This window comes from Patagioenas fasciata, chromosome 12 (genome assembly GCF_037038585.1).
Source record: "Patagioenas fasciata isolate bPatFas1 chromosome 12, bPatFas1.hap1, whole genome shotgun sequence".
NCBI lineage: Eukaryota > Metazoa > Chordata > Aves > Columbiformes > Columbidae > Patagioenas > Patagioenas fasciata.
In genome coordinates, this window is record NC_092531.1 from 24479118 (window position 1) to 24491896 (window position 12779).

A 12779-nucleotide genomic window follows, 5' to 3' on the forward strand; every position below is an offset into this window, starting at 1 on the left:
GCTGGAAAATTGAGGTTACAAGGTGCTACGGGGCCAGAAAGCAATTAATAGCTCATGGATGGGTTTCTCCCTCAATTTTCTGCCCAACTCATAAATCAGTACCAAAAGAGAGATGGGATTAGGCAAATGTTCTGTAAATCTGTATAATGTACATACTACATTGATATAACCACATTAATGTAGTATAGTACAAAGCTTGTAAACTAATACATCCATCGGTCGCTAGACTTGGAGTGGCACGCCTTTTGTTATATAATAATTTTTGAAGCTCAAGATTATGTCGTTCTATTAGAGCATTAATTAATTGTTCTTTTCTTTACTCAATAATTAACATAAATACTTGCATAACGTTAAAAAGAACAACTTGCAAGGTTAAGTAATTAGACTACGTTAAAATTTAGAGATCTTTCAGCTTAGATCAAGAAGTTGAATACTGGATTAGTTTTTTATTTGTGTATTAACAAGATCCCTTTGCTTTTTGAGATTTTTCAAGCAACCACAGACATCTCGTAGCTAAAACAATGTTAGTTTTTTAATGAAAGTATTTCTGTTAACTATCCCAAGGGATGTTAAAATGAAAGAGCAAGAGGGAAGGAACAGGTTCACTTTTGTTAGAGGCAAGGCCTTTGAACATTGTTCATGTTCAGGGTTATGGGTTTTAATGGCACTGTGCAGAAAGAAAAGATGAATGAAGTTCACTAACAGCTATGGCACAAAATACGATTCAGACCAAGAGCAGATGGTAACAAAAACTTAAAGCAAAACAGAAAATAACTGCAACAAATTAAAATGACAAATGCACTGCCATAATGGCTGATAGGAAACCTGATATGTTTTGGTGAATGGTAAGAAAACACAAATGGATTTTGGCTGGTGAGATTTTGTTTTTCAGTAAATACAGAATTGTGCAAACATGTCTGTCACCTGGCTGTTCTCTATAGCGATGGAGACCCCTGGTAGGTTGTGGTTACGGGATTGGAAGCGTCTCGATTCTTTGGTTGACTGCCATAGGCCTACTGAATTCAAGTCTTTGCTGCTGTAAGAGCCTAATGAAAGGTTCACTCAGCTCAAAGAATGGCTACAGAAAGATCAACCACATGCAGAACACGCTTCGGTCTGTGTCCAGCTTTAAATTTGTGTGTGTTTCTCTCTCTTACGCACTGAGATCGTCTGTGAACCAACGCTTGTACCCAGGGAATAAAAATTCAGCACATCCTTACTCAGCCCTGACCTACGTTCTTCAGAAACACGCTGCAGGCAAGTAGAGTTTGGAACATGCCCCATGTAACGCATGAATATGTCATAGAGCTGTGCTTTGTTTTCTTCCCTGCCTCCCCGCCCAAACCAAACAAAACTATTAAGCTCCTGTAAGTAACCATTCATAAAGACTAACAGTATTACTCAAACTCAACTAGTTTGAAAACAACCACCAGAGGTGCAGGTAAGTCTTGACTGTAATGTGTTTTAATGCATCCAGAGCTCCCACTGGCTTTAATGGGAGCTTTGGAGCACCCCCGGAATAAAAGCCTGAGCTTATTATCTGCGTTTCCCATTATAAGCTCTAAGCAGCACTTTGTACACCGGATAAGTAGGTATGAAAAACATGATTGCACCGTCTGTATATTCACAGGAAATGGGTGTAAAATACGGCCCAACAATCATGGCTGTTACTTTTAAGCCTTAGAGAACGCTGAGACTATCAGGTTTCCATTCAGCTGCAATGTATTCCCTGGTAAGGCCTTACCCTTTGGGACACCTGATAATGGATCAGAATAATCAGAAGTGTTTGGGTCATCTTGAACTACAAATTTCCGAGAGCCAGTCACTTTAGGTTTCCAGGAACCAATCACTTTAGGTGATATAACTGGGATACTTGCCATTGTGGTAATGGAAGCTGAGGAGAACTCCATGTCTGTGGTGGCAAACAGATTTTTATTAATGTGTATTACAGTCAGGCTTTCCTCACTGAATCATGGCACATCTAAGCTATAGCTGCAGACAGTATTTAACGGGAGTTACGTCAGAGCAAAACGTGACCCCCTACACTCTGCAGAAGGGCTGATTAAAATCAATTGGTTCAAAATAAGTATGAAAAATACCCACATTACAACATCAACAGCTGCTAGCCAAAAAGCCAGAGAAGTCGAACATGAAAGCGGTGCAAAAGTTAAAGTGAGCAACTGGTGGACGTGAAAAGCACAATTTATTCTACTTAATTGCTATTTTCTGCACTGGAGACAACAGACTTGGCTGCCTTTTAAACATCTTAAAACAAAAAGTCACTTGGACAGATACACACTCATGACAGGTTACGCCTGAGAAACCAGATGAGCTCCATTAGTGCTATTATGGTATACCAGGAACTGCTGAATGAGCTGTTTCTGCAGGTGGGGATGAAAGGAATGTTTTTAACCTGTATTTTGTAATGGTTCCTAAGGAACAACGCTGCACAGATTCGGGCTCCTCTGTAGCACATTTGCTGAACAGAACCACCACGGCCTCCGTGAAAATGCACGTGAGGAGGAAACACGTCCAATAAGGTTTACAATCCAAAGTCGACTTTGCACACAGGTCATCGTGTGTTCCCTGGCCCAGTAGTTTTAGGCATGAATGTCTGTGGTTTGAGATCTGGCTGAGAAATGCACTTCAAAAGCACATTCATTCAGGACTGGAAAATAAGGCTCGTGTGTATCTGCGCCCCAAAATATCACTTGGAAGATTCAATTTATAAAGTAAATACTCATGCAAGCAAGGTAGCATTTCCATGTAACATGGTTTGGTTTCGTTTTGCTTTCCAAAGTGAGTGTGTAAATAGATCTGGAAAATATTTGTCTCAAACACGACTTCTTGTCAAGCTACAGAAGCGCAAATATAATCAGAAACCGAAACACAAAGTAATATTCTTGTTCTTGATGCACTCTTACAAATTTAACACACAAACACAGTATTTTTCATATTTCCGGGTCAGAAAGGTGCCCTTGGTTTAAAAGCAGAGACCGAGTTCTGGGAGCAAAGACTGGAAAATAAAGGTTGGGTCTTGCTCCTGTTGAAGTCAACGCAGGTTCTGCTTTGGAGTTCAAGAGAGGAGCAGGGGGTCCCGTCTCCTTGAACACCAGGGGCTGATGGTGAAAACACTACAGGAAAAACCACTGAAGGAGAAAAGGATGTGACAGTGCACCTGACAACAACGCGTGAGTTTTCTTTTCTAAGCCACCTTTGTCTACGCAAGTCAAGTCAGTCAAAAGTCCTCATTCAGCTACACAGTTCATGATGTTAAATTTTTCCCCATCAGCATAAACTACTTAAAACATTTCAAAAATATAGAAATACACATTTTAGGAAATGTGTATTTGTGCAAAAAGCTTGCTGGGAAAGAAGGAAAAGAGGAAAGGAGCGGTAAGGAGGAAGATGATGGAATTCTGCCATTCATCTACTAGTGATGACCAATAGGGGCAATCACAAATGCATGGCTGGGGATAAAGAGTAAAGCTTAGTGGACTTTCGTGCAGTGAAGATGTCATCTATGTTAATCAGGCTCTTTAATAACAGATGTCTCAATAAATAATGAGCTGTTAACATGCGGCTACACAGGGTGAAGTGCTGAGTGAGAAGAGTCTGACTATCTTTACCATCAGTGGGAACATGAGTAAAAGCACAAAAATGGAGGATTGCCAACTGTGCAAAAGGAAGGAAAAAAGGGCTGAAAATGCTGAACTGAAGGAAAGTAAAGGTCATTAATTCAAAAAAATTAAAAAAAACTAACCAGATGTTGGGTCGCCAAATATTTTGTAATCTGGTGTAGCTGTAGTAGGCAAAATTTCTAAAAGAATTAAAGGAACAAGTAATCAGTAAAAAGTAACAAAAAGAAAGCAAAAGATCTCAAACCTGAGTAATGGAAAATAAAAACTAAAGTATTACTGCTTACAAAAAAAATTCTTCAATACTTCGCTGTAGACCCCAAATAGTTGCAAACTGGTGAAGGAAAGACAAAGACAAAACTCTGCCACCCAGGACCAAAAAGCTCAGCCTTGTGAACATTCACAGTAACACCAGGTGATGTGTCCATCATGTTACTGAAAAGCTCATCGTCAATTTAACATCCAGAGCGAGGTGTGGCACTGAGACATCCTGAACGGGCGGCAATGACTACGCCTTACCGTGGCAGTCCCCAAGCTGCGCTGTGTTGCCGAATTCGACATCTTGGACGTATCCTCCGCTGCTGTGGTTGTATGAAACAAACAAAGAGAACCTGCAATTAACAGTATTAGTAGGGAGACAAATGGGGATTTCTTTTTTCTGGAAGCAGCAAATGGAAACGTACAGAAGAGCTAGTGTACGGCCCTCCAAAAAATTCCCTTTTTCTGCAACTTCATCATGTCTTCTACATTGGGTGCGCTCCTGGTTTTAGATACAACCATCCATTATACTAGTTAAAGTTTGCACTGGCCTACTACAAAGGCCTCTTTTTAAGCTACAGCTGTACATTACAGGCTTGATTTGTGCAAAAATGCCTTTGGTATGCATATATATCACCCAAGCTTCTGTGTGGAGACAAAAAATCTCACTCTCTTCTCAGTGAATCCTGTGCTTTTCTATTTGCAATGGCCTGTGCCCTGTGAGCACGCCTGGGACGGGATGCCGAGCACTGGCCTCTGGGAGCTGCTCAGGTTTGCAGGCAGCACCTTCTCACCTTCCTGCTTCCAACCGCACTTCCTACAGCTCCGCGTGTCCTCTTACACACATGGAAAACTCCCCCCGAAAACAAGTCTTCACCTAGAGACTGCACAATTAGGTCAGACTTTACCACTCTGCTCTCTTACATACACAGTACGCTGAAAAGTCATCCCTAAAATAATGGAGATGTATTAATTGAATGCAAGGGAACAAGGCGGAGGAATATGAGCTCATGTGGTCTATAACGCATGTATGTGCAGACCTGCTGGGTTAATCTGCAAAGCGGTACTTACAGCATGCCTGGTGTCACCCTTCCACACGCCTCATGGTCTAGCCAGCCACAGTATGGGTCCCGTGAAGCAATACACGACCTTACAAGAGAAAAAAATACCCCAAAAATCATACATTTTTTTTTTCCTTTCGCTTCCCAAGAGATGCTGGTGCCCGTCCGTTAAGGGGAGTTCGGGTACAGGGCCGTACTTTTTACACGATGCGTGACGCTCGCACCGACTCAGAGGGATTCTAATGACGCAGCTGGAGAAGGCAACGAACAGGGCATGGTGGTCTCGGTCCAGCTGAAGGGAAATGACTCTTCTGTCCTCCTCGCTCTCACCATTACACCTGTTCAGCAAAAACAGGGGGAGGCCATTATTTTAGTAACTGTAGTACTTTGTGCAGCACCTACACTGCTAACATTTTATTTAGTTACTGTCTGTGTAGATACTGAAATACAAATGTAACTTACCTTTGCTGAGGGATTTCTAAACAAAACTATGTGTTATCAAATGCCAGCTTCTGGTTCTTGTTTACAGCTAGGTGACAAGTTCACTGAACTATGCAGGAATAAAAAAACCAAACCCAAATCCATTTTCTTCGTTCTTAGTTGGCATAAATAGCTCAATAGAGCGGAACAGAAGTCCTGCACTGGGTGCCTGTAGAGTCTAATTGGCGCACTTCCATTCCCAAATTCTTTGCACCAGAATAAACAACTTTAAAATTACTGGTTGTAGTTTATACGTTATTGGTCACACTTTATAAACCCTCAAGATAAGCTCAAATTATTTCTTCTTAACAGCAGCAGATAGGTCTGACGTTTCATATTCAGAAAGAAGAAGTGCATCTATTTGCGGAAGAATTAGATGGTATCATTGACGTCACTGCAGTGAAACTAGGTTGTTCGCTCAACCCATGCAAAATGGCAAGAGACCAAATATTTTCAGGCTATTCAACATAAGGAACACCGTGAAATGAAAAACAAGTGGTGATGCTGGTGATAACGAGTTGGGGTTTGTTCACCATAATGTTTCTTAGCTGGGTACCAAGGACTAGGCGAGGTGCTTTGGTGTTCTGGTAATACTTACTTCGCATGATTATATGCTTCAATCTCTTCCAGTAATACGCTGTCATTCAAAGAAAAAGGCCTGGTTTTTGCCAAGATTTTAAGTACTACTCCCGCTTCGGAGCCAACAAATAGGACTGTGTAGTTCTGGTACGGTCCAGCAGCGTGGTCCACGGCAATTGCTGTCAATCTGTATCTATCATCAAGACCAAAAGGCACATTATTTATGGCTTGTTTTCTTGTTTTCCTTTTCACATCCATTATTTTTGAACGGCGTCTCATACCTGACACGTGTTTTGGTAAACCAGGGCTCCTCAATGACTGAGGGAACAGCTGAATCCATCAGAGGGTGAGATTTGATGAAGGAGAGTGTTTCGTCTGGGAAATCAATGGAAGTTTTGTAAGCCTCTGCTAGGCCGTGTTTTGCACAGCAGCCAGGTCTGAAAGGAGAACAACATTGTTTTTCTCTTGGTATTTTAGTTAATGAAAGACAGCCGCCTGCTAATGAGCATCCTTATGGCTGAAAGCGTAAAGCTCTGCTTTGGTTTTTACCCAAGACACTCAAGAGTGCAGCTGATTTAAGGCGGCTCTTTACAAGGACAATATGATGGCATCATGCGTAAGGACCTTTTACCTTGGCTTTGGTACTTTGTCTTCAGGTACAGCTGTCCAAACAGAGTCAGGAGTCTTTTGTTCTTTAAACCTCCCTTTGAAGACTTTCTCAATGTCATCCATGCTGAACGCACACACTGCTGAACCAGGGATGCTGCAAAATTAGAGAAATAGTTGCAAGAACTCAGACTACAATGGCACCAATCTCGGTGCAAGAAAGAACCAGAGAACCACCTTTGATGTAAGGTTGCTCATCTCTCACCTGTTAAGCTGTGTCGTGAACACACCGACAACCGTGGGGACTCCATTGATCTCTATTATGTCTGTGATAGACTGCAGAACATCAAAGTAGAAGAATGAATCCCCAGGAACTGAGCAGTTGAGCCGAGCTTTCAGAAAGGACGTCCAATGTTTTTCCAGGACTCTTTGGGACCCCCCCATGTCATTTTTGCATATGCGTGCCACCCGGGAATACACAGCCTGTCAAGGGGAAAAAGAAGGGAAAAGTAAGTGAGAAAGGCTTGAGAGATGCAAGGCAAACAGTCCTTGTTTCTGAGCTGTTAATAGAACACCACAGATAATTTTCTTAACAGGAAGCTGCCATTTATCTGCACAGCAAGGATGAAAGCAAACAGTGTTCAGCTAGTAATGCACAGGCATCTTAACTCTGCAGCTTGTCCCCACCTTTTTCGCCTTCAAAATCATATTGTTAGTGAGATTTAAAGACTTTAATTAAAAAGGATTTAATAATTTATTATAGAATGTCCTTTCATGGTGAAGCATGAGTATTATACTCTGCACTGGCATGACTGAATTATTCAATATCCAGGGACATTAGAGAAACTTCTTTGAAACTCTTCTTTTGTGTTGTTTTCTTTTGTTTCTTTAACAAGCATGAAAAAACCCTCAGATTTTCCATTACTTGCCACAAGCGTTAAGGCAACAGCAACACTAGGAGATACCTGTAGCGAGCTCGCCTGACAGCAAGGCATAAAGAACACAAGCAACTTTTTGGTTGAAGAACGCACTGTTCGCTTTCTCTGCCCCCCCGCTCCATAAATTACAATGATGGGAAACCTGTGTGAAATTTGTACTAATCCCTACTCCACAGTGCAAACTGTGCTTGTTCCTGATGCTGCTGTAGGACCATCTCACTCTGCTGCCGCTTGTGGCACCTGACAGCTCGTTGTGACCATACCCACCTTGCCTAAATTATTGTGCTCTACAGCGATTTCTCGGAAGAAGAAATAAACGTAGTTCCCGTATTCTATAGCATGGAGGAAGTGCGGTTCTGTAAGAAAGAGCCAAAGGTTACTGCAAAGAACTACTCGGTGAGTATACAACACTGCACTGTGCGACCTGGAGGTTCGTACCAGCGCACATGAGCTCCAGGCTTTAGGATGTCCAGATATGGGTGCGCGGGAGCTTAAATGAACCTGAAGTCTTAAATGTTGGCTAACGGACTGTAAAAAGGCCTCGGAGGAATTGCATTTCAGCTGAGGTATTTTGTTACTGCAGATCATTCACTGATGTATTAAACAAAAATTTTGCTCTATTCCCATTAAACTGCTTTCCAATCGTAATCATACTGTACAGAAAGCTGCATAGATTCTGATGTTATAGGACACGTGTAAAGCACACTGGATGTGAATTACCTGACCCTCTGCGCCGCCGAAATTACATTTGCCATGGGTATGGGAAAACACTCCCCCAAATTACCTTTTATCCATTTGGAATCATACTTTATTGTTCTCAGGGCAGATCCATCCCCCATGCTGCGATAAATAACAGCATCACTTGCCAGGAAATCTGCTACAGTTGCCGAATACAATTTTCCATCTAAAACAGAAGTTGAAAACATGGTATTAAGAGGCCTTTAATAATCTACAGAATTCTGACTAGCCTGTATTTTTCCCCATTTCTTTACTGCTGCTCTTCCTCAAATGGCTGTAACCTATTTATTAACAGGTCAGCTTCTAATCCTTTGGAGGCCCTTTAGAAAAAATCTAAGAGCAGGGACACCACGACACCTTTAGCTTTCCTGCGCTTGCTTTAAAAGCTCTCTGGCTCCTTTGGTGTCATTAATCATTTAGACTCATTACAAGCAAAAGTTCTTACCAGCAAAGAGGGCGACATTGGTTTGTCTGGCATCAAAAGGGCATCTTGCCAAGCCACTAATTTCTTCCCCATCGTACTCTAAGGTATTCAGCTAGAGAAGAAAAAGAAATGGGTGATGGTGTCATTTCTGTTTTGTGCGCTGCCATTAAAGCATAACGTTGTCTTTCCAGAAAACTTCATTCAGCACATTGGCTTCTGTCTGTTTTCAGTTCACCTTGAAGCACTGTCCGGTCACGCTGGCCATAGCACACTCAGTGCAAGCAAACCCAGTAAAGCTGATGCCATTTTCAATATTCTTACCTGGTAGTACCTGCACATAGGGTTAAACGCGTTTGTTCCACACACAAACACCATCTCATCATTTCTTGGAACAAAGACTTTAATGAAATTATGGCATTCATCCTGAAAAAAAAAAGAGTGAGATGTATTAATCACAGGCTTCACATACACAATAAATATTAGTGGTGTTTGTCTATAACGCATGTGCTAAACTTACTTTATGTTTGCCTTTCATAGCGCAGTTCTCTCTGTCCTGCTGCCTTGACCTCCATGTTAATCTCTGTTAAATCAAACCAGAACCATGTTAATTTCTGTTAAATCCAACCAGAAAAGAACATGTGATTTCTTTTCCACACACACAACAAAAATCTTACAAAAATTAAACCCAAAGGAAATACCTCTCCCTTGCCAACAGCTCTATCTACTCACCTTGCTTGGAGTAACTTCTGACTTTGGAACTTCATTTAAGTTTACAGTGTAAACTTGATCCCTGTTTGCAAAGAGTAAGAAGACACAACTAAATTTGTTAATTCATTTGCCTTAATTTTCTTATTAGTGAAATCAATTTTTAGAGTGCTTTGTTAGACCAGAAATGCTACGAAATGCTCAAGGAGTTTCTGTGCCTAATCCAAACCAGAGAGGGTTGCTCATGGGCAACAGGGGGTGGGTTTGGTTTTTATTGCTGTGGTCCATAGATGCTCCTATGGAGTCCAGCTGCCCACCGCTGTTCTTCCATTCTGCTGAAGACTAATCCAGACTGTAAATATTCAAGTGTGTTATCCTTGCTTCCTACAGCCCTGATGTGTCAATCCAAGTTTAAAATGATCAGGAGAGGTTTTTATCCGGGCAGGAATATAAAAGAGGGAAAAGAGTATTTGATCACTGGTTTTAGCATAACTACAGTAACTGCAGCCTTCAAATCCAATTTCCATGCGCTGGCCAGAGATACGGTGTATTTCTCTGGGAAGTCCTCCTCCAATTCTCATTTTTATCATATTCCGCAGATTTTTTTCTAAATGAATTTTACACATAAATGCAAAACCAGAAGAGAAAGGAATTTTAATCTAATGAACCGAGCGAAGGAAAATTACCTGCCAGCGATATAAAGTGTGTCTCGAATTTTCAACATCAGTTGGAAGTCCAGTCTGTGCTGAGATTCATTGCCTGAAGGGCGTCCTCTAAATACTGGATATTGCCTTGAATCTGCAAGTAAAAATGGGCTACACCATCACTCAGGATTATAGAGCTAAAGAATCAATATATGGCATTGATTAGCTGTATATACTAGGTGTAGAAGGGTTTAAACTAAATTCCTTGAGTAACGTCTTGAATATAAATGAGAAAAAGATGGCTAATGTCAGCAAATGTTCCTTTTCCTTAAGTTATTGCTGTACTTCTGATTGCTTTTTTAAGAAAATGATTAAGCGTCCTATTAAAGATACAAAGCCAGTAAACACATTTCAGTTTGAAAGGAAACAGATTCTTTAACCTCCCAAGGAAAAACAAAAATAAATATATAAAAAAAGAAGAGTAAAACGTTTCCCCAGCGGTCGGTGCGGATGACTCACAGTGGTAGTCGACGACGTTGATGGGGTCCTCGTCTTCGGGGAAGCTGACGGCGCGGCACTGGGACAGGCTCATGAGCACCACGGAGGCACAAAGCAGAGGAAGCCTCATGGCTGGTGAGAGATGAGCGGTACCTTTGTGGCAACACTGCTTAACTACCTGGAAAACACGACACACCACTAAGATTCCCATAGCACGGGACGCTAAACCCCACCGCCCGCTGCAGAAGCAGGGGTTTGTTTGCATTTCAGCAGCGGTGGCCTAAATCGGCGCTTACAAAAGGCACGCACATCGACGGAAAAACTGCTGCGTGACATAACCCTGCTCCAAGCTGCTCTGAAACATATTGATGCTTGCTAATTTTTAGCTGGATTTACAGGCATTTCCAAAGAAGCTGACGACTGTCAGCCCATTTAATTCACAGGAATCACAAACAGAACATGCAGGCTGCTGACCTGGCAAGAAAAATTGTCAAACTTGGGATTAGAATTTTAATTAAACTGCAATCTCTTTCCATCCCCTCTATCACCGAATGTCATCCAATAAAACCCTCTCCCCATAAAATACCTAAATCTTATCCACGAAAAGTCATGACACACACAATCTGTCTGAACATCCATGCCATGTTTTAAAATTATTGCTTGTTTCCAGGCTGTGCCATCATAATACCAAGCCTACCATGCTCACTGCAAAAGACCTTATATCTAGAACCAGACACTTGATGCTTCGCCTTGTGCAGCCATTTACACACAAGCAAAGTGAATGCAAAAATGCTGCCTCTGCAGCATAACAATGGTGATTGCCACGCGCTCTGCAACGGTGGCAAGAAAAATGGGGACACAATGCCCAACTGGGTTCCCAAGATGCTGCTTTCCCCCTAATTCTATTTGTTATTATGGAAAACTAGCAAGTTCACACAGACTTTCACAGTGGGCTTTTATGTGTGTATATGTGTGCGTGCTCTATAGATTATACAGCACATATTATGATAGCACCACGACATTATACAACAAAGCTTCTAAGAGGGGAAGGGAAACATCTCCAATGAAACCGCAGGGATATTTAAGTGAGCAGAATGCAACTACTCAAGTTGCAGTTTGGGTAGGATTCAAGAAAAGGCATCTCAAAGCGAAAGGCGATCCTTCATGACCACAAGTGGTCTGGGCAGGGGTCATATTTCTCATTAGAAACCTGGCAATGTGGTACTATTCCCTCCTCCAGCCTTTGGAGGCATTCATTCAGCCCCGGCTCACAGGTCAGGGCTTCGAGTCAGCGGCTCAATGTCCTGCAGTTGCTGACGCTGGTTATTAAACCCTTTGCCTAAACAGAATAAAAGAAGCCTTTCCATTTCAATGTTCAGAGAATTGCTGTGAGACGCACATGTTGACAGGCCTGATCCAGCGCAGCACACAAGTATTAATCATTCAATAATTTGAAAAGCAATTAAAAAGCCCCTTCATAACAACACTTAACCTTCCAGTAATGTTTACTGGGGATGAAAATACCATATTTGTTAACTGATACTATGGCTTCTTCCTTCATCAAAGGCTCTGTTCATGTTGGGCTGCAAGGAGACCAACCTAAGGGGCGATAGTATTTGGGGATGTGCTGGGGTGCGGGTGGTGTCTGAATGCCCGTCCATTACGGACTGACCTGAAAAGAAGCATTTTCCACTGTTAATGATATTTCTGCATCTCAGTCCACCAGTCCAGAACGAATGGGCTGTGCTCTTAGTCAAGATTGATGAGCGCAGTGGTTAATAAACACTAATGATTCCTGGCACTTTCCCTCTGCTCTTCCTTGTCCTGACACGGCCTCTTCAGCTGAAGCATCTTGCGTTAAATTACTAATGAGCAAACTTAAAACAAACTGGAATTAATAAAGTTAGCCAAATTAGTTCTTTCTTGTGAAAGCACCATTAGAGCAGAGTCCTGCAGCACAGTGGCTCCCAGACAATAACAAATCATTAATGGTTACACAATATTTTTTTTCCCCGAGACAAGCAGGCCCTAAATACCCAACCGATGGCTGTCCCAGCAAAGAGGAAGGGGAGGCACATAAACTGTGCTTTGAGACAGCGCGCAGGAACATCTGTAAGGTGCTTAGCAAAAACCCTCCCCGAAGCCTCGTTTTCTTGGAGAACAAATGAATACAAATTGCCGGAGAGCAAGAAGCTCTCCCAGCCATGGAG

General features: G+C 42.0%; 1 protein-coding gene across 13 annotated transcripts in view; it reads right to left on the reverse strand.

Annotated features, from left to right (window-relative positions):
* SEMA6D (semaphorin 6D) overlaps positions 1-12779 on the reverse strand; it is a 247615-nt gene that overhangs the window by 4059 nt on the left and 230777 nt on the right. For 5 of the 13 annotated variants that reach the window (XM_065847820.2, XM_065847823.2, XM_065847819.2 and 2 more), the window contains 17 exons: positions 10591-10747; positions 10114-10225; positions 9452-9512; positions 9240-9302; positions 9044-9145; positions 8744-8834; positions 8345-8464; positions 7828-7916; positions 6888-7105; positions 6648-6779; positions 6298-6453; positions 6036-6209; positions 5155-5295; positions 4968-5045; positions 4158-4249; positions 3764-3820; positions 1745-1912 (listed from right to left, as the gene is read on the reverse strand). In XM_065847820.2, the coding sequence (XP_065703892.2) occupies positions 1745-1912; positions 3764-3820; positions 4158-4249; positions 4968-5045; positions 5155-5295; positions 6036-6209; positions 6298-6453; positions 6648-6779; positions 6888-7105; positions 7828-7916; positions 8345-8464; positions 8744-8834; positions 9044-9145; positions 9240-9302; positions 9452-9512; positions 10114-10225; positions 10591-10699 (1963 nt within the window). In that variant the 5' untranslated portion in view covers positions 10700-10747. Of the gene's footprint in view, positions 1-1744; positions 1913-3763; positions 3821-4157; positions 4250-4967; positions 5046-5154; positions 5296-6035; positions 6210-6297; positions 6454-6647; positions 6780-6887; positions 7106-7827; positions 7917-8344; positions 8465-8743; positions 8835-9043; positions 9146-9239; positions 9303-9451; positions 9513-10113; positions 10226-10590; positions 10748-12779 lie in introns of those variants that run through there. The other 8 variants (XM_065847825.2, XM_065847827.2, XM_065847829.2 and 5 more) reach the window with 8 other exon arrangements.